General features: G+C 33.1%; 1 protein-coding gene across 1 annotated transcript; it reads left to right on the top strand.

Moving 5' to 3' along the window:
- The first annotated feature begins 5,786 nt into the window (after positions 1-5,786).
- Positions 5,787-18,555, top strand: LOC129318364 (uncharacterized). The gene is given in 24 exon segments (XM_054963088.1): positions 5,787-6,130; positions 6,302-6,411; positions 6,587-6,684; positions 6,797-6,964; positions 7,063-7,108; positions 7,110-7,151; positions 7,617-8,154; positions 8,597-8,691; positions 8,792-9,040; positions 9,137-9,251; positions 9,356-9,404; positions 9,407-9,568; positions 9,813-10,348; positions 14,213-14,362; positions 14,502-14,611; positions 14,699-14,796; positions 14,896-15,063; positions 15,804-15,918; positions 16,065-16,608; positions 16,695-16,792; positions 16,872-17,117; positions 17,201-17,315; positions 17,417-17,630; positions 17,871-18,555. Coding segments are annotated over 24 exon segments (4,698 nt in total). The 5' UTR covers positions 5,787-6,037; the 3' UTR covers positions 18,410-18,555.
- The last annotated feature ends 3,305 nt before the right edge of the window (positions 18,556-21,860 follow it).

Raw genomic sequence — 21,860 nt, 5'->3', positions numbered from 1 at the left:
AATTCGTTATAAAATAATATTTTTCTCTAGAGTTATTTAGCCTATTCATTATTCAACATGGTACCAAAGCAAGACCTACATGTTACTCCCTCATAAAAATCACAAAACAATTCGTTTTATTCTTTTTCATCCAAACCTTAATCTTGCCATTCTTGATTATTTAACAAGGAAGTCTTGTCTCTGTTGTTGTCCTCATCTCATCTCTATCATCCTGCCAAGAACTCAATGGCTTTCGATAGTGAGAAGACTTCAAGTAACGGCAATGAAAGATTGACTGTCGGCGAGAAAAGATTTGATTCGTCCTTCGCTTTTACACTTGACATTACCCACCCTTTGTTCATCCACCCCTCTAACACACAGATCACAACCCTAGTTGCAACTCCCCTTAATTAAATAGAGAATTTTCTTATTAGATTTCCCATTAATGGTATCTAATTTAGCCAAACCAGCACATTCATAATCCTTCAACTAACTTGATGTTTTTCTTTCCCTATAGGTCTATGAGATTATTTTTCCTACAAATCATTTAATATAATGTTGTTATTTGAGGAATTGGTTTAAAGTTGTATAGTGAGAAAAGAGAGGGAGTAAAGGATGAACTTAAGAATAAGATTAATAGGTAAGTTGATTTACTTGATAGTTACTCGCCTAATATATCTTATGCTATGTAGGTCCTTAGTCAATTTGTAAGTTATCTAAGGAAGTCCTATCTAATAGCTACAATGAACATGGTTAAATATATTAAGAAAGATACAAGAAGAGAAGTGTTCTTTCTATCTAAAGGTGATACTAAGGTGATGAGTTTTTGTGACTTTGACTGTGCATCATGTGCTAAAACAAGAAGTTCAATCACAAGATACCTCATAAAAATGGGGGGGTCTTATTTCTTGGAAGTCTAAAAAGCAATTTACTATTTCAAAATCTTTAGGTGAAGCTAAGTATAGGGTCCTAGGTAGTGTTGTATCTAAAATTGTATGGTTAAAAGGGTTATTTGAAGATCTGGGACTATCTGACATTACTCCAATTACTGTGATGTGTGATAATGAGGCTGCTATACAAATAACTTCTAATCCATTTTTCCACGAGCATATGAAACACATTGAGATTGATTGCCATTTCGTACGAGACAAATTGCAAGAAGGGTTAATTTCATTACATCATGTTTCTTCAGAAGAACAAGAAGCTGACATCCTCATTAAGGCTTTGAGAAAAGCTCTTCATTAAAAATTTCTAGACAAGCTTGAAACCTTAAACATTTTCGGTTTTAGCTTGAGGGGGAGTGTAGGAAATATAAAGTAATGGGCTAATTTTATTCTTTGTTATTTTTTGTTAGGTTTTGGGCTTATTGTATTCTAGGCCTTTTATTGGTTTGTTCTGGTTTCTTTATTTGTTTATTTTGTTTCTTTTTTTTTTGGGGCTATACATAAATATTATACCCGGATAGCCTAACTTATGCATTTGTAGCATCTCACAATACATCACAGAATAATATTTTTCTCTAGAGTTATTCAGCTTATTCATTATTCAACACATTTACCAATGTTGTTAATCACACGTTGATAATTATTAATTATTATACCAAGTGACACAATCACTTATTCCCTCTATTAAAAAATGCAAGATATTTTTAATTGAGTTATACCCTTTAATAAAGTATTTAATTGTCTCCCAACTAACGTCATCTTTCATGTTTACCCCTATTTAATTGAGCATTTTTCTTTAAAATAAATTAAAATTACTTATTTATTAGGGCACTTTTGATAAAAGTACAATAATTACACCTCATAATACTAAAAATACTTTATCTTTTTTAACATCCAAACTCTCAAAAAAATATTTTATATTTTTAATAAAAAAGTATTAATTATCAATTTGATGAATTAGCTTATTTCAAAGTCTGGAGTTCAACAGTAAAATCAATCATAACTTTTTTGGTGATATCAAGGATCTTAGATAAAATTTCATCTCCACAAATATATATACTGTGATTAGTTTTTTTAGCCAAATTGAAGCCTAACCCAAGTTAAATCCAAATCAATTAATACATTAAAGTATATTTTTTTAGAAGTACTGAGCATTTTTCTTTTAAACTATTTGTTTAAGGAACAAAATTTTTCTTCCATAAGGGGAGAGGGGGTGTCTCCTTTTCCCTTACTCTCTGTTTTCTTCTTCTCTTCTCATTACTGTTAGATCAAAGTTTTAATGTTTAGATTTAAGATTTAATAAAATTATTATTTTAATTTTAAATAAGATATATAAGAAATTGGAATTATTAAAATTTGATCCAAGCAATTTAAAACTATAATATTTTATTTATATATTTTTTGTAAATCTATAATAATAATTTTATCAAAATTTAAATATAAACTGTTGAAAAGTTATGATCTAACCATGATAAGGAAAAAAAAAAGGTAAATGAAAAGTACAAAAAATAAGGTACCCCTCTCCCCTCCGTGAATTAGCCACGTTATTTGATGATGTGGCAATACAGGTGGGATTTGACCCTCCAATATGGAACCTTTATCTTCAAAAGATGACTCACTTTCATCTTCATCGCTGCTTTCTCCACTGTCTATGGTGATAAGCGTTGTGAAAGTTCCCTCTTGCTCTTGTAAAGCGATTGCCAAGATGAAATCAAAGTTAACTTGCTCAAGTTCAGCGTGCATGGTTTCATGAGAAGACTGTTTGATGGGTGTACTATAAGAATAAGTTGAAAGGATGAACAAGCAGTTTAAAGATGCAGCATTGGAATCTATTAGGGATTGGGTGGGTAACCTAAAGGAAAGTTGCCACCTGATAGGGATGGAGGTAGGGCCCTGCTACCATGGTCTGACACTTTCAATTGGTGATAGGGAGAGAGATGAGAAGGCAAGCTTTGGATAAATGGGAAGGTAAACCTGATGCGTTGCTAGGGTGCCTGGGAATAGAGTCCAATATGCTGGGGCTTGTTTCACGAGTTCATCAAAGATGCGGACATGAGGCCGGAGGTTTTAGGTAGGAGAGTGGAAGACACGTGTTGGCTTTGTCTAAGGGATTTATGGGTGTTTATCATGGAGTCATAGCTACCTCATTAAAAGGCACCTTTTTAATGTTGCCCTCCCTTTGCTTAAAGTTTACCCCCATATTTCCTTAGGGGCAAAAAGTGGGACCTTTTATAGGAGAGGTTATGAGATCAAACCTCAAGGATGCATGTTACACTAAATCCTTGAGAACTCGATCATTAGAAAGGCTTTTGGATGGATGTACTATCAATGTATCCTGTCCTGAGTAAATTAGGTTAAAAAAGGGTCTCACTCTTTACCCTATCAGGAAACTTGAGAAGTAAACTTTGAGAGGAGGAGGGCGAACTTACCTAAGATGAGTATGGCCATCGTCACCATAAGGTAAGTTCATAGTAACGCGAAAATAATCATATACTGCAACCTCTCTTTAAATTTCACAAGAGCTATATAGTATAATCCAACACTAGCTAACGTGTTTGTGCGGTGAATGAGTAGGATGCAGTACCTAATGATGGGTCCAAAGCTAAGCTATTTGAAAGAAAGAGGGTGTGTGGAGTTCTACTCAGTAAAAAACCAAGAAGCTCTTGATGGTATATATTGTTGAGTTAATAAGATCTGATACATAATTGAGAGTAAAATGGGAAGCTTAATTGCCAATTGTTTGTTGCAGCATATGGAAGAGTATATAGACAAAAACCACAAGAACCTTCACAAGCGCTTGCCACCATGGACAATGAAGAAAACAACAATGAAGATGAAAGTGAGTCATCTTTTGAAGATGAAGATGAGCTACATCGGAGAGTTAACAAGGGTTGGATCTTACTGTCAGTGCCACATTATCAGGTAATGTCTGAGTTTAGTGGTAATCTAGAGAAAGGGACTTTTGGTCATCAAGAAAATTGGGGGGTGGGGGGGGGGGTACCCATTTATCAATTAGAATATTCAACACTTCGTGGGGGATAAAAAGAAAATTACATTTTTAACCTTAATTAATAGCATTGTGTATTTGTTATGTAAAAAAAAAAAAAATCTTCATAATGATTCAGTGTAATAGATTTTGCCGAATTATGTGACCACTGACCAGTGATGAATTCACTTCTCTATCACTAGAAGAACTTGATGAATTGCGCACTTTTTCTTTAGATAATTCCTAATATTGAATAATAATTCAAAATTTTACAAGTCAAGTAGTCAGCTTTTCAATTTCGATGGCGGGGTTCAAATGTCAACATATTGGAACACCAAAGAACGACCAATTTGCCTTCTTTGGATAGATGATTATGATTGATACAGTTCGTGCGTAGAATATCAAACCCTTCCTTCCAAAAAAGCAAGCCAGCAAGATGCTTACCTCTTAATCTTTATTAATTAAATAATTATTAACTGGGTATCATTTATTCGTTTTTAAAAAATTTTGGATAGAAATATTAATTTTTTTCATATTCACAAAATCAAATTTAATATGCAGAGACACAGGAATTGTTTAAATTCTATTGAATCTTTTATTATTTGTCTTGTTATGTCAATTAGTTAAAGTAGCATTTGTCATCTTGTACACTTGAGCTTTGATAATGATGCTGTGAAATTTTATTGGGACATGAATTCACTTGATGACATACATTTTATAAATTTTTTAAATTCAATTACAATATTTGATCTCCTGAATCATGAAATAAGACTTAAAGTAGGTGCTTAAATTATTTTAATATAAAACATTGACAAGTATATAAGATTATGTAATGGTATACGTCTCACAGTTATACGAACTGGATAACATGTTATTGAGACATGAAAAATGCATGAATCAAATGGAGAAACAAAAGTATGTATACTACTTATTAATATATATTCATTTGATTCTAGTTGCTACTTATTATGAGGAGGAGGCAATTTCCTATTATGTTTACATTTGTAATAACCACTAATAAGAGCCAAGGTGAGAGCCCAAGTCATGTTAATTTGTACTTGCCATATCCTATTTTTACTTGTGACCAATTATATATTGCTATTTTTTGTGTTCGAAGTCGAGAGAATTTAAAAATATTGGTTCTTTAATTGAGAATGTCATTTTACATATAGAACTTTTATTGTCACTTATAAAAAAGTCTTAGATACTTTGATTTAAAAAATTATAATTTTTTGTTAATATGCTTCCAGTTATATGCATTTGCGCAATATGTTTGGAGTTTTTATCATTTGATTCACTTCAACATGCATAATATTAATGACGATAATTACACAAGCTCACCACATATAGGATGACATGGAAAAAGTGGCTACTACATGTTATTATTTTGGGAAAGATTTTCTACACCTATTTAAAAGTACTATTGTAGACTTTACCAATAATTTTCTAAAGAAAAAGTCAGAATTTTCTTCTTACTGCGGAACAGAATTCAGATTTTTTTTTTTTTTTTTTTGGTTGGGTAAGCCGGCGGTAGATCTTTACGGTGCCAAGACTCTTCTCCCATAAGGTTTTGTCCTTGTGTGCGTCTAAAAGTCCCCATGCAATATATTTTTAACGACGACGATGATGACGACAACGATAGATCTCATATCTTTTCAGCGGAAAGTATGTCTTTTTTTTTAATTGGCCAAAAAAAAAAAAGAATTACTCACAAGTGGCTGAATGGATTAACCTCAGTCAAAAGATTTAGGATATAAAAGACACAAAAAAAAAAAAAACCCATGTCTCTTATCTTCAAATAAACAGAAGATGAATACCGTATTCATCATCACAAATTGCCATATGATCATTTGGCCATGCAATTTCACAGCATAACGTACCTTTCTTTCTTATTTTCTCGTTTTATTCAATGGCTTGGTTCTTGTTGAAACCTTATTTCTTTTTTCCAAGGAAAAAAAATGAAGTTCCTTGTGGAACGAGCTAATCCCAATCCCACTACCATCAAACAATTGAAAAGTAAAAGCCATCAATGGATTTCAACTTATATAAACTGGGGAAAAAGATCAAAAGGCCATTCTACACACCAATTTCTTCAATCACAAAGGAAAACAAAACTAATTGAAGAGATATGATGAGTTTGTCCGTTTTCCACTTTCTTCTATCATCAATCTTTGTTTCCTCAATCCTCCTGCAATACCAACCAGTCCATGCTACTAAGAAGGCAAGCCGTTTTTCCTTCTTGCTCATCTGAATTATTAGATTTGACTGATATTTTAGTTATAGTTCTTCTGAATACAAATAGATTGAATTTTTTTTTTTGTTTTAATTTCGGTGCATATTATTGGATTCCAAGAATGCATGCCAACTGTTTGAATCATGTTCTCTATGGCAGTCTTACATTGTGTACTTAGGATCACATTCTCATGGCCCCAACCCTTCTGTCAGTGATCAAGATTCTGCCACAAACTCTCATTACAGCTTACTAGCCTCTCACTTGGGAAGGTACAGAATCTATTTAATCTAATGAACTCTGAGGAACTCTTAACCAAACTTGATACACACAAGAACTCAATTGTGAATTTAAAAGTTTTTCATGAACTAAAGAGAATTCTTCCTGTAGAATAGAAGGTAAATGAAAAGCTAATAAATTGAACGTGTAATGCTTGTTCATTGTCAGCCATGGGAAGGCCAAGGAAGCAATATTTTATTCATACAAGAAACATATCAATGGCTTCGCTGCGGTGCTGGAGGAGGAAGAAGCAGCGAATATTGCAAGTAAGAGAATCAATATTCCAAAACTTCTCGGCTTAGCTCTGTTTTTAATGAGTGAAGATTGAAAATGAAATCCCTGTAAGTAAGTGTACGAATTGTTGTGATGATTTGGTAGAAAATCCAAAGGTTGTGTCAGTGTTTGCGAACAAAGGGCACAAACTGCAAACCACACGGTCCTGGGAGTTTCTGGGGCTAGAGACAAGTAATGGACAAGTTTCAAAAGACTCAATTTGGGAGAAGGCTAGATATGGTGAAGATGCCATCATTGCTAACATTGATACTGGTGAGATTCTTGTTCCCTCAAGTTAACCTTTCAATCAATCTTAATGATCATCTAATACATGAGCGCAAAATAGAAATAAATAATGTTAAAATGAATAGGTGTGTGGCCAGAATCAGAGAGTTTCAATGATCAAGGAATAGGGCCTGTGGCGGGGGGTTTGTCAACTTGATAATTTTCGTTGCAATAGGTTTGTCCACTTACTTCCCCTTCATTATTAATTATTATCTATGTTTTATATTTGTACTAAAAAAATAATTAATCATTGATCAAAGTCAATTAAACATGATGTAAATGATTAATCGTTCACAATGTGATAATCAAGATTTAAATTCTTGCTTGAAAATATGTCAATTGTTTGGGCCATATTTAATGCTTAACTGGTTTCAAATATTATTATTTTCAATAAGATCTCTAAGTAATTCAAAAAATTATGGATTTATGCTTTAATTTTTACAATAATTTCATATTTTCTATTGTCATCAGGTATCAAGTAACTAATAAAAAACAAGAACTGAATAATATGCTTTTGTAATTTAAAAATAAATCATTTCAACATTTTTATTTTTTATTTTGAAAAATATATATTTTAAAAAAAGATTAATGTATTTATTTTTTATTGTTTTTCTTTTTGTCATTCATGTTTGTTGTGCAGGAAGTTGATAGGTGCCAGATACTTCAGCAACGGTTACGAGTCACAGTTCGGCAAACTCAACGAATCGCTCTACACAGCACGCGACGAGTTGGGCCATGGCACCCCTACTCTCGCCGTTGCCGGAGGCAACTTCGTTCACGGCGCAAGCGTTCTTGGCTTCGGCAATGGCACCGCCAAGGGTGGGTCCCCCCGAGTCCGCGTCGCCGCCTACAAGGCCTGCTGGCTATCTGCCACCGGGATCCAATGCACCGATGCTGACGTCATGGACGCCTTCGACGCTGCGATTAGCGACGGTGTTGATGTGATCTCCTTCTCGTTGGGCAAGCCTGTTCCCCCTGAGTTTTTCCAGGATGGGTTTTCCATTGGAGCCTTTCATGCCATCGCCAATGGCGTCATGGTGGTTGCTGGAGCAGGGAACGAAGGGCCAGGTTTTGGAACCGTAACTAATGTGGCTCCATGGATGTTTACTGTGGCTGCTAGCTCAATAGACAGAGACTTCGCCAATTATGTTGTTCTTGGTGACCAGAAGCATATGATGGTATCATATATTCATGTCAATTGTTTTGAAATTCAATTCTATATCTAAACTGCACAATTACACATTTAACAAGAAAGTGAGAGGAGTACAAATATACACACATGTGGAACCCACTTGTCAAGTTTTCATTGCAAAGGATACAGGTCCCTTCTTTCTTTTTCTTTTTTTTCTGTTTTTTTTTTTGGGGGGGGTGGTGGGGTTAAAACCATCTTTTTCGTTCATTGTGGCTTAGTTTGTGTTTGGATGAAATACTTTTAAGGGGAAAATGATTTCTGGTTATTGATAAAAGAATTGAGTTTATTTAATCATGGAATCTTTTGAAGAAGTTGATTTCCATGAATTTCTAAATTCACCATCCAATCTCGCCCTAGATTATCTGTGCTTCATAAGTTACCGGTTGTTGGTTATGTGCTCATTGTTTTATACGAATCTAAACTTCCAGGGAGCTAGTCTTTCTACAGGCTTACCATCTGAAAAGTTCTACCGCCTGATCAATTCTGTTGATGCTAGAGCTGTTAATGCCACAGTTGAGGACGCGTGAGTGAAATCGCTTTAATAAGAATTACATAATTTTCTCTTGCTTGTTATGTTTGCCTTCAAAGTATGTCATTAATGTGTGTCTCGTGATTTGTGGCAGTCAAGTGTGCAATGCTGGAAGCCTTGATCCTAAGAAGGCTAAGGGTAAAATTCTCGTCTGCCTTGTGACCAATCTAACAGGAGTAGTTTTAGCAGAGCAGGGGGCGGTACTTGCAGGTGCTGTAGGACTGATTTTGGCAAATGATGAGAAACTTGGGAATGATATTATCGCTGCTGTTCATTTACTGCCTGCTTCACACATCAATTTCACAGATGGTGAACATGTTTATTCCTACACAAAACTCGCCAAGTAATTATGTTTCTCTGGAACTCTAGATCATTTTCGTTGTTTGAGTTAAAAACTAGTTCTAGCAACTCATGCTATGAACCTATCTATGTATTGCAGGGCCCCTAGGGCTTATATCACAAGAGCAAAAACACGAGTAGGAATAAAACCAGCTCCTGTAATGGCTTTACTCTCATCTAGGGGACCTAGTATCATCCAGCCAGCAATTCTCAAGGTCTTACCTTTTGTTTTATCATCATTTTTCCAGCTTATTACATGCAGATACATTTTGAATTTTGAGATGTCTTTGCAGTTAACAGTTCTTGTTACCTACTTCAGCCTGATGTCACTGCGCCGGGTGTGGATATTCTTTATGCATACCAGACGGCCTAACTGCAACTGGTGTTGATTCCGATAAACGTCAGTTTCCATTTAATATAGGATCAGGAACTTCTATATCATGCCCTCATGTCTCAGGCATTGTTGGCCTTCTCAAAACAGCCTATCCTTATTGGAGTCCTGCAGCTATCAGATCAGCAATCATGACAACTGGTATTGCATACGCAATTTCCAAGTCTTTTTAAATTCAAAATTTCCAATATACACCCATTGAACAATGTATAGCAGGATCTACTTCTAACATGCTGAAAGCCTAGTTATTTTTGGATAATTAGTTTAGTCTGTAGCATCCTTAGAATCTTTCTGCACAAATTTTAGCATATTACGGTTTTGTTGTTATACTTTATGCCACTTGTTTATTTAGTTTTCCTAACTCTTCGGATCTCCACATTTTCAGCAATGACAATCGATAACAACAACAAACCCATTTTGGAACAGTCCGAGCAAGAAGCAAACCCATTTGCATACGGTGCAGGACACATTCAACCAGACCTTGCAATGGACCCGGGACTTGTTTATGATCTGAATACTGATGATTATTTGAATTTCTTATGCGCTCATGGTTACAACCAAACCCAAATTATGTTGTTTTCCAAGAGCCCTTTTACTTGCCCAGAATATTTCAGTATTTCAGATTTTAACTACCCTTCAATCTCTGTCCCAAATCTTGGGAACCACTCTGTAAGTTTTACTCGCACACTCACAAATGTTGGAGATCCAGGTACCTATAGTGTGAATGTGAAACCTCCTCGTGGAGTTTCAGTGCTGGTTGAGCCAAGTCTTCTGACATTTGAGAAAGTTGCTGAGAAGAAAACATTCAAGGTTATCTTGAGGTGGATTGGAGAAGATGAAGTTTTTGATTATGTATTTGGTGAGATGTGGTGGTCAGATGGAAAGCACAAAGTTAAGAGTCCTATTGTTGTGAAGCATATTTAGGAGTAGTTTGGAGGATTATTGTGCTTGTTGGCCAGAAAAATCATGATTTTTTTTTATTAGAAACTAGAAATGCTGATTTATTGATTTCGGAGTGGTTTGATGCATAAATTAAAATGAACAAAAAAATAAAATAAAATTGTCACTTGAATTTGGTCGCTGATGCTAGAGTATTTCTGAATTTGAAAGTTTGTCTTTCAATATGTTATTAATATGAGTTAAGCAGTTAGCATATTAGCACTGTAATCTTCTAATTCTGATATTATTTTTTGGGATAGGATTTATAAAAGTATTCTTAAAATTTTTCACTCAGCATTTATTTTCTCTAAATTTCGGATTAAAAACACTCTTTTTATCAATTAATACCTCAAAATATGTTTTACAATTCAAGTTTGAAGGTGCACTTACAACTCCGCCTATGTTTATAGCCGGTCCCAAGTCCGGGTAAAGGAGGAGGGTTGTGTTAGGCCATCAACAGTCAATGTAAAAATTTGTTGAATCTATCATGAACATGGACAATAGACGTTATAATGTAAGTTATTTAATGTGATTTTACGGTCCAAGAAAATGCCTGATGAGTGGAGGAGAAGTACATTAATTCCTATTTATAAAAATAAAGGAGATATTCAGAATTGTACTAACTATAGAGGGATTAAACTCATGAGCCACACAATGAAATTGTGGGAGAAAGTAATTGAGCACAGGTTGAGATTGGAGACAAGTATTTCTAAGAATCAATTTGGTTTTATGCCAGGTAGATCAACTACAGAGGCAATTTATCTACTAAGGGGATTAATGGAAAAGTATTGTTGTAAAGATAAAGATCTACACATGGTTTTTATTGATTTGAAAAAAGCTTATGACCGTATACCAAAAGAAGTGCTTTGGAAAGCGTTGGAAAAAAAAGGAGTACGGATTGCTTATATTAAAGCCATACAAGATATGTATGAGGGGGTAAAAACTAGTATAAGAACGCCTAGTGGTCAAACAAAGGATTTTCCTATAAAGATTGGACTACATCAGGGATCATCTCTGAGTCCTTATTTGTTCAACTTGATTTTAAATGTTTTGACGGAACATATTCAAGAGGAAATCCCGAAATGTATGCTCTTCGCGGATGATATAGTTCTTATAGCAGAGACAAGAGAAGAGGTTAATTGCAAACTTGAGTTATGGAGGAGGACATTAGAGTCGAAAGGTTTTCGTCTGAGTAGAAGTAAGACGGAATATTTATATTGTAAATTTGGTAAAGGACTATTCGAAAATAATTTGGAAGTGAAATTGGGAGATCAAATTATACCTCAAGTGGAAAAGTTTAGATATTTGGGAGCCATTATTCAAAATGATGGCGAAATCAGTGGAGATATTTCACATAGAATTCAAGTTGGGTGGTTTAATTGGAGAAAAGCTAAAGGAGTTATTTGTGACCGTAAGGTGCCTAATAAACTTAAAGGAAAGTTTTATCGTACTGCTATCAGACCGGCAATGTTATATAGTAGTGAATGCTGGGCTCTAACGGGACAGCAAGAGCATAAAGTTGGAGTAGCAGAGATGAGAATGTTACGATGGATGTACGGACATACACGTAAAGATAAAATTTGAAATGAGCACATACGTGAAAAAGTGAGGGTGGCACCTATTGAGGAAAAAATGGTAGAAAATCGGTTGAGATGGTTTGGGCATGTACAAAGAAGACCAAGGGAGGCACTAGTGAGAAGAGTGGAACATATAACTTTGAGTCCGATTAAGAGAGGTAGAGAAAGGCCTAAGAGAACACTCTTGGAAGTTGTTGAACGTGATCTCTTAATTAATAATATTTCTAAAAGCTTAATAAATGATAGAGCACAATGGCGTCTTGCAATCCATGTAGCCGACCCCACCTAGTGGGATAAAGGCTTGTTGTTGTTGTTTGTTTGTTGTTTGAAGGTGCACTTACAAACTAAAAGGATGAGAGAGAGAGAGAGAGAGAGGTGTTGTACAGTTTACTCATGTATATTTCTCTTTTTACAATATAGTTAAAATTTAAAATGATAAATTTCTCACCTATTGATAACAGAATTTAAATATATATCCTTATAATATGTAATATCATCCAAATTTTATTTTCAAGTGAAATTCTAATTTTGCTCTCATTTTCCTTTTTTAAATAAAATTCATAATTATCTATGCATAAGAAAATTAAAATTTTTGTCTTGACCAATTCAATTTTCATATTAACACATAATATTCAAATTTTACTCCTAAATGCAATCTTTAGTTACGACACACTTTTCTCTTTTGAAAAATTGCATTTAAATGAAATCTTTATTTTGGTCCAGATTCCCAATTTCTTCTATGAAATCTTTCGTTTTTATGTAATGAAGATCCGAATCCCTCGTTTGGGCAACCAAGTATACTAGAACATGACAAGATACTAATTGAGTAATTTCTCAACTTTGAAGCTTTAAAAAAAATAACAATAAAAGCTTGCAAATAAAAAAATAATGCATTTTTTTTAACAAACATGACCTTAATAATTATAACTCTTTAGTTTTTACATAACATTTCGTAAAAAAATTTTAAGACTTTTTTTTAAAAAAAGATGTATATACATTTTTAAAATATTATAAGAACTAAAAAATGATAGTCTGTTTTTGTTTATTTTATCTAAACAAAACATTTAGCTTGCAACATAACAATTTTTTGAATAGTCACAATCTTTTCAAACAGACTCTGTATGCACATCAGTGCATCTATCAAAAATATATCTGAATGTTGTTATATAAACTTGCTCTTTTTTTCTGACCATGAATATAAACTTGTTCATTCAAACATCACAATGTTCTCCTTTATAATCGTTCCCCAAGTAACTATAAATCAGACCAATACGAAAACAAATAATTTTATTTAAAAATCTTAACCATAATTTGTCAGAATCATCCATTTAACATTAATTGTCATATAAATGATAAGTTATACGCGTAAAATATTTATGAAATTTGAAATTTATAGAAGGAAATATCTTGAATGCAAATAAAACTGACTAAATTAAATATAATTAAAAAATAAGGAGAACAACAAAAAGGTTCCAAAAAAACCAATTAATTCAAGTTTAGGTTTTAAATGTCAAACTTTAAAAATTTATAATTTAATTTGTCAATTTTATAATTGCATTATAATGAATTTGTAATTTCTTTTTAAATTTTAACATTGTTAAAAAATAAAAAAAATTATTTTTTCTGTTAAACTTTAAAATACAAATTACAAATTTATCACAACACAGTTGCAAAATTGAAAGATTGAATTATAAACTTTTAAAATTTAAAATTTGGGACCTAACTTAAATTAACTAGTCATTTTAAGATTTCTCTATCATTCTCCCTAAAAAAATATAAAATACTAATAACAAAAGAAACGCCATAAATCTAGTTCAAAACAAATCCCTATGAATCTGCTATTCCTAACCGGAAAATTCAAATTAATAACTGAAATTGAATGGATATATTTAAAAAAAAAATCACAAACTAAGTACCAAAACTCAATCTTTGGCAAGAAAGAAAGAATCAAGATTCATTCTTTACTGCTTTCTGGGATTCAACGCATCATATATGAAGTTAAAAGTATCGGCAGAATCAAGACTGGATTCTACGTGTTTGTGTTAAATGTTAATATTACTTTTGTAAGTTTTAGCCATTAATGCGAAGATCTCGAGGGACTTTGAAAGGTTAATATGTGATTACTCATTAATTGATTATGCTAAATTAACTCCACTGAATATGTTCTTCATGAATGAATGAATGATTGGAGGAATGAATGATTCTGAAATTCCGTTAATATTGTCCTTCTTTATTACTCTCAGTGCAGTGAAGTTTATAAAAACAACAGAGGAAAACAGTGCCTCCTTGTCTTGCAATTTTGAAAAATAATCTCATATTAGGAGAAGAAGAAATGGTGAAATCCTCTATTGTTCTGTTTCTTCTATCAGTCTCTCTTCTATCCTCTTTTTGCCTGCAACCTATCCATGCCATTAAGAACGTAAGCACTTTTCTTTTCTTCCATTTTTTAAAGGTTTTTCTTCTATCTCTTTAATGGAGTTTTTGAAGTTGACAGTTAAGAGAATGTTTTGGTGTTTTATTTCTTTAAAATAATTATATATTTGTAATCTCTGTTCCAGTCCTACATTGTGTACCTAGGGTCACATTCTCATGGCCCAAGCCCTACTTCTGCTGATCTTGAATCAGCCACAACTTCTCATTACAAGTTGTTGGGATCAATCTTGGGAAGGTAAATAGAATTTGGAAATTTCTCTGAACCCAGATGCTAAATTCTCTGAGAAAGAAACTGACATGCTAAAGCCATGATTTTTTGCAGCCATGTCAGGGCACAAGAATCAATAATTTATTCTTATAATAGAAACATCAATGGCTTTGCTGCTCAACTTGAAGAGGAAGAAGCAGACCAGCTTGGAAGTAGGAAGGATCATTTCTTGGCAACATTCTCTGTTTTTATCACAATTTAACGTTAAAAGCTACTGATTTCTTCTTTGTATGGTGTTTTTGTTGGTGCAGAGAATCCAAATGTGGTCTCTGTGTTCTTGAACAGAAAGCGGGAATTGCACACAACAAGATCATGGGAATTTCTTGGGCTAGATTCTTCTGAAGTGGCAGTGAAGAATAATTCTGCTTGGGCAAAGGCAAGATATGGTGAAGACACAATCATTGCTAACCTTGACACAGGTTTTTTACGAACCTTATATTCATAATTTAATCTTTTTCTGCTATGTCTTTCATTGAAGAATCTGAATGATTTATGGCTTTACTGGGAACTTTTCTTTGGCTTTTCGCAGTTTTTTACTTGTTTATTTTTATACTTGCTTAGAATTTTACTGCTGGTTTTCTAATAAAAAGGAATTCCTCGGAGCCATTGATGCTATGATCTTCTAATATTATTTATCACTGCAGCAAGATTATTTCCAATTAAACTTTAAACAGTAACAAATGAAAAATACAAAGTTTTTAAAATGCACTCCCTCCTTTAATCAAATCTCTCATACCAATAAAAATTTATTGTTTAGTTGAAAACATCTAAAAATACAATAATTTTTCAGTTTTGCTTCTAATAATATCACAATTAATATCATGAAGATGAATAAAACTTATAATTAATATCCCTTCCCTTTTCCAAGACAATAAGAGCAAAATTGTTCAATTATTTAAAATTATCATGGCATCTCTTATATTTAGGAACAAAACAAACTTTTAAAAAACACTTTATATATAGAGAATGAGGGACTGTGATTTATAGGGACAATATTTTTGTTATGATTACCTCTGCTTTGTTTTTATTTCACATCTTTTACTTCCATTGTGACATATGGTGCCTTTAAATACTATCACTTCTCGTATTATGGAGTTTTTCCCGTTGTCATTTACCATTACTAATTGACAATTTCATTACGCACCATCTTCTTAAACAGGTGTTTGGCCAGAATCCAAGAGCTTCAATGATGAAGGAATAGGGCCTATACCATCAAAATGGCATGGCCAATGCCAATTTGGAGATGTTCGTTCAAACAAATCTCTCTGTAACAGGTCAATCCTCTTGATGACATTTTCTTTTCCAACACTCTAAACGCTCAAGTTCACTGATTTCCATTTTCAGTTAAGGAAAACCATGAACTATCATTTAAAAAAAAAAAAATCTTCTTTTCTATCTCTTACTGTTCTTCCATGTGCAGAAAGCTGATAGGAGCAAGATTCTTCATCAAAGGCCTTGAGGCAATTGCAGGCAAACAGAATGCATCAATGTACACCACACGTGACATTGAAGGCCATGGCTCTCACACTTTATCAACTGCTGGTGGAAACTTTGTTCAAGGAGCTAGTGTCTTCGGTAGTGGAACTGGCACTGCCAAAGGTGGATCTCCAATGGCAAGAGTTGCTGCCTACAAGGTTTGCTGGCCTCCTACTCAGGGTCAAGAGTCTGGAGGCTGCTTTGATGCAGATATATTGGCAGGGTTTGATGCTGCCATAAGTGATGGTGTCGATGTGATTTCTGCCTCCATTGGTGGCGATCCTGGAGACTTGTTCAGTGATGCTATAGCGATAGGGTCTTTCCATGCTATTTCAAAGGGAATAGTGGTAGTTAGCTCTGCAGGCAATTCAGGACCAAGACCTGGATCTGTATCTAACGTGGCTCCATGGATCTTCACTGTTGGTGCAAGCACTTTAGATAGGAACTTCATTAACTATATAGCTCTTGGTGACAGGAAGCATCTAACGGTACTGCAACATGTCTCTTTCTTTTTTTGCTTTCAAGTTGGTATAATGGTTGATGAATGAGATTGTGATTTGCTTGTGACTTTCAGGGAGCCACTCTTTCCCCTATGAGCTTGCCATCTCCAAAGTTCTACCCCTTGATTAGTTCCAAGGATGCCAGAGTCGCTGGTGTGCCATCTGTTCTTGCGTGAGTACAAGTCCAAACTGGCTTCAATTCTGAATCTTTTGTTTGGTAGTATGTGATGCAAAATCTTGGATTCTTGCAGTGAGCTCTGTTATAATGGAACCCTTGATTATAAAAAAGTGAAGGGGAAGATATTGGTCTGCCTCAGAGGCGAGAATGCAAGGACAGCGAAAGGCGTGGAAGCTGCTCGTGTAGGAGCTGTAGGGATGATATTGGCTAATGATGCCCTGAGCATGGATAATACAATAGCAGACCCTCATGTTTTGCCTGCCTCAAATATCAATTATGAAGATGGTCAATATCTTTATAAGTACATCAACAAAACCATGTAATGATCTTTCTTGTGCTGCAAGCTACATTTGATTTTGTTGAGTCCCTAAATTAGTTAGTAGCCGTGCATATATCTTGTAGGAAACCTGGGGCTTACATGACTAATGCTAAAACAATAATACCAGCAAAGCCAGCTCCTGTCATGGCCGCATTCTCTTCAAGAGGACCCAACACAATTCTGCATTCAATCCTCAAGGTTTGTGACTCTTTGTTGATTCATCAACCTCACCTTATGGGGATATGATTTTGCTACAACCTTTTGTTTTATTTTTCTTCCTGTCTTGCTTTCTGTTTCAGCCTGACGTTACTGCACCTGGAGTGAACATAATTGCTGCTTACACAGGAGCCATAGGCCCAACCGAACAAGATTTTGATAAACGAAGAGTTCCTTTCAATACAATGTCAGGAACTTCTATGTCTTGCCCTCATATTTCTGGCATTGTAGGCCTTCTCAAAACCTTTCATCCTGATTGGAGTCCTGCAGCCATCAAATCTGCAATCATGACCACTGGTATTATTCATATCACTTTCAACACATTTTAAAAGTAAATCTTTTTAACGAGTCTGATATGTATGGTAGACATGAGCTTCACTGAAAGAGTATGTATAACTTACAATGCCAATGTATAAAAATGTGAAAATTGTAGTATCTCCAACTTGTGTTGGTCTGCTAAGAACTTATTCTATTACAGGAATTATTGGCCTATAACGTGCTTAACTTCTCTGGAACTCATTCTTTTCTTTTCCCCAGCAAGCACTATGGATGACACCAAGAAGTCTATTCGGGACTCATCTATGAAAGATGCAACACCGTTTGCTTATGGAGCAGGGCATGTTCAACCTGACGCAGCAATGGACCCAGGGCTTGTTTACGATCTGACAGTTGATGATTACTTGACCTTCTTATGTGGTTATGGCTACAACAAAACACTTATTGAGCAATTTACCGGAAAGTCCTTCACTTGTCCAAAGTCCATCAACGTACTAGATTTCAACTACCCTTCAATCACAGTGGCTAGTCTGGCGAGAAAGACAGTCAAAGTTACAAGGACAGTGACAAATGTTGGGGGTCCGAGCAAATACTTTGTGGATGTTAAGGTTCCTAAGGGACTTAATGTCTTTGTTGAGCCAAGTCACTTGATATTCAGCAAAGTTGGAGAGAAGAAGAGCTTCCAGGTTCTGATACAAGGAACTGGTCTGCACAGACCTGCAACTTATTCTTTTGCAGAGATGTGGTGGACAAATGGGAAGAACACGGTGAGGAGTCCTATAGTGGTGCACCACAAGTAGGAATCGTCATGGGGATTTTCATTTTATCTAAGTTAAGCTTCATCTTTTAAGGTTGTTTGTTCGTCTGTGTTTTTGGATTTTAGAAATTTGTTAGTGTGGATTATGGATGTTGTGTTGGAGTTTCATAGTAGCCTCCATCTGGCTTTTCCAACTGTCAAAAGATATATCATTGTGTTTTACACCATTTTTTTTTTAATGATCAATTTAAACACGACTCACCCAGGTGTCAAACCAGGATTTGAATCTTGCACCTCACGCTCATAAAAAGGTGGCGTTATCGTTGAAGCAATTGGCATCGTGTCTTATACCATTAATATGCTTAATATACAATTTGTCAAAAAAAACAAAAGGTTTGGGAAAATTACTCCTTTAGTTACAATAATTTTGATCTAATTATAATTTAATTTTTTAGTTTTGAATCGTTGTAACTCAATCTTTATAATTTTAACTTAGTTAGAATTTATTTCCTGAACTTTACCTCTTTTGATTCAATTCTTATAATTTTAACCGTTTAAATATTGATCTTTATATTTTAAAAAAATTATAAAGATAAAAATTATTTTAAAATTTTAATCTTTATAAAAATTAAAAGAGCTTAGTAATTTAAAATACTAGTCCTGAATTTTAAAATAATTTTAATTTTTATAATTTTATTTTTAAAATATAGTGACCAAAGTTTTAAATGTTTAAAACTATAAAGAATGAGTTACAAGAGTCAAAATTGAAGAATTAAGTTACAACTGAATTAAAATTATAAGGATCAAATTAAAATGAGTCAAAATTTGAGAATTGAGTTATAACTAAATTAAAATTATAAGAACTAAATAATTAATTTTTTTAAAAATTTTATTACTTAGAAAGACCCTTTTGACATTTAATTTTTACAAATTAATTTTTTCAAGTAATCATGTCTTTAACAATGTGAATTTTGGTAAGTTTGGATTAAAATTAAATGTTCTTATTATTTGACCATATAAGTAAAGAAGGGTGATTATATTATTTTATTCTAATATTAAAATATAAGCAAACCGTCATCCAAGGCCTAATATTTATATACAAGGAAAATTATTATTGTGGACTAAATTCAGAAATTATTTACCTCTAAGAACCTCTAATAAGGGCGGAGGAAAGCAAGGCATAATGATATATAAATTATGCTTATTTGATTCCTTAGTTTAAAATGTGAACTTAAAATAATTTGTTATGAACCACTGGACTATTGAAGCCTTTTGATATACACACAGAGGTATACATATTCATATACGTGTGTAAAATTTAGTAGTTATTGTCTTAATGATATATGTCTTTCATTTTTATATAAAGTATTTTTAATTAAATCTTGAATATCAATAAAAGTATTATTGAGTTAAAATCACATTAATTTTTTAATTTTTACCCTTAATAATGTCAATTAATATTATGGTAGTAGTGAATAAATTACACAATTAATATATCTTTTTTTTAAGACAAAGACAGAATTATTTAATTAGTCAAAGATGTTATCAAAAGTTCATTATTAAGATGCAATTACACTAAATCACAATAATTTTTTCAATTTTGCCCACCATAATGTCAATCAATATTATAATAGTGTTGGGTAAAGCACATAATTAATATACTTTTATTTTAAAAAAACACATTATACATAGCAACAAGGAGTATGAGGTATTTGTTTGAATTTTATATTTTTTTAAAAATAATTAATGTACGGATATTTTAGTAATTGCATAAAACATTTGGGACTTGTCTAAGCTAGGGCTGTGCAGAAGTTCTTTAATTTTGTTTGACCTAATTTGACCTAAAAACAAAGTATTGAAAACCAAACCAGTCATTGAATCAATCAAGCCAATGAGTTATAGGTCAGTGGTTCAATCGGAGTTGAACCAGATGTCAATTTAGAGGGCAAACCAGTCATGATTAAAATAATATAATTTAAATAAAAAGACACTAATTATAAAAACATTCAACTAAATTCAAGATTAATTTCTAATATAAATACAAATACAATAATGATTATAGAATTATAACTACCTAAAAATCTAACAATAATAAAATCAACTTTCTAAATATTCATTTTTACAACTATAATTTACAACCCTTCAATCATTAAAAAGTTTAAAACTAATAATTACTAACACTAAAATTATCAATAATGACAACCATAATTCATAAAATGCTAGGCAATAATCAAACAAATGAACAACAGTAAATAATGAAAGATTAAAACAATTAAGGCACAATTAACTTAGAAGAATATTGAATCTTCTAAGTTCAAACTTACAATTAAGGCCTTCTATTCGAAGTTCGAACCGCAAAAAATTAAATTCGGTTTAATTGCCTTGCCCTCCGTTATATCACTTTTTAAATTTTTAAACCAATTTTTTTACTTTTTATTTAGTTTTTACTATTTAAAAAAATAAGAAAGTGACCCCGCTAACCCAACAACCTGACCGAGTTAGCTAGGTTATCCCAGGTTGACCCCGGGTTAATTGAGTCACACTAGGTTAGTGGCTGGCCAATTTAGGTGGAAACTCAAATTAGGAAAGAGATTAGGTCACCGAATCATGAGTTGAACTGGCTGGTCCAGATTTCTATACAATGTTTAAGAAGGTTTGATCCTGTTAAAAATTGGTCATTTAAGACTCAAAGGACTAGATTATTTTTTTGAGTTGGATTGGAAAGAAGACTTGGCATCTGAATCATTTGGTCTAATCTAGTTCTATTAATTTTTTTTAATATCATTGTAATTAATTTACTAATTATTTATAATAATAAGTTAAGACTATTAATAATTTAATAAGTCTAGTTCCTTACACATTTTTACACTCAAACTAATAATTTAATAATATGTACCATTTGGACTGTAATTGAAATATTTTTCTAGTTGTTAGAAATTATTTTAAATTTATTATGATTATAAGTATTTTTATTATCTTGATTGAGCTTATTAAATTAAAATGTATTATTGGATCTCATAAAGAAAAGAAAAAAATGCTAAATAAGTATAGGATTAATAAGACCAATATTTTAATTTTATAAACTAAATTTAATTTTATTAATTTTTAAATTATAACTAGAACGGATCGAATTATAAATTACTTAACTCAATTTTTTTATAAAAGAGATCATATTTTAAATTAGGTTAAAGTCTAATTCTGTCTTTTATGTAGCCTTAGTCTGAACATCTGATAGCACTTTGGTGTAATTGAATTTGTTGGATTGGACTTGACAGTGATTTAAAAAAAAAAAACAAAACAAAAAGTGGGTGGGTTCTGACATTGTGAAAGGAGGACCTAAACGGTGTGTTTTGGTGATTACTGTGCCCCGAAACCGGGCCCACAGCATAAGCGAGCCATCATCTGATTGGTTAGAATTCAAATTTGAATCCCAGTCTCAACCACCAGAAAAAAATTAAAAAAAAAAAATTTCGGTTCTCAAGTCTCAACCCTTT

The sequence above is a fragment of the Prosopis cineraria genome, unplaced genomic scaffold (assembly GCF_029017545.1).
Source record: "Prosopis cineraria cultivar Desert tree isolate PC_DT_omini unplaced genomic scaffold, ASM2901754v1 PC8, whole genome shotgun sequence".
NCBI lineage: Eukaryota > Viridiplantae > Streptophyta > Magnoliopsida > Fabales > Fabaceae > Prosopis > Prosopis cineraria.
The sequence above is the reverse complement of the archived record's forward strand: the minus strand, read 5'-3'. Positions and strand labels throughout refer to the sequence as shown.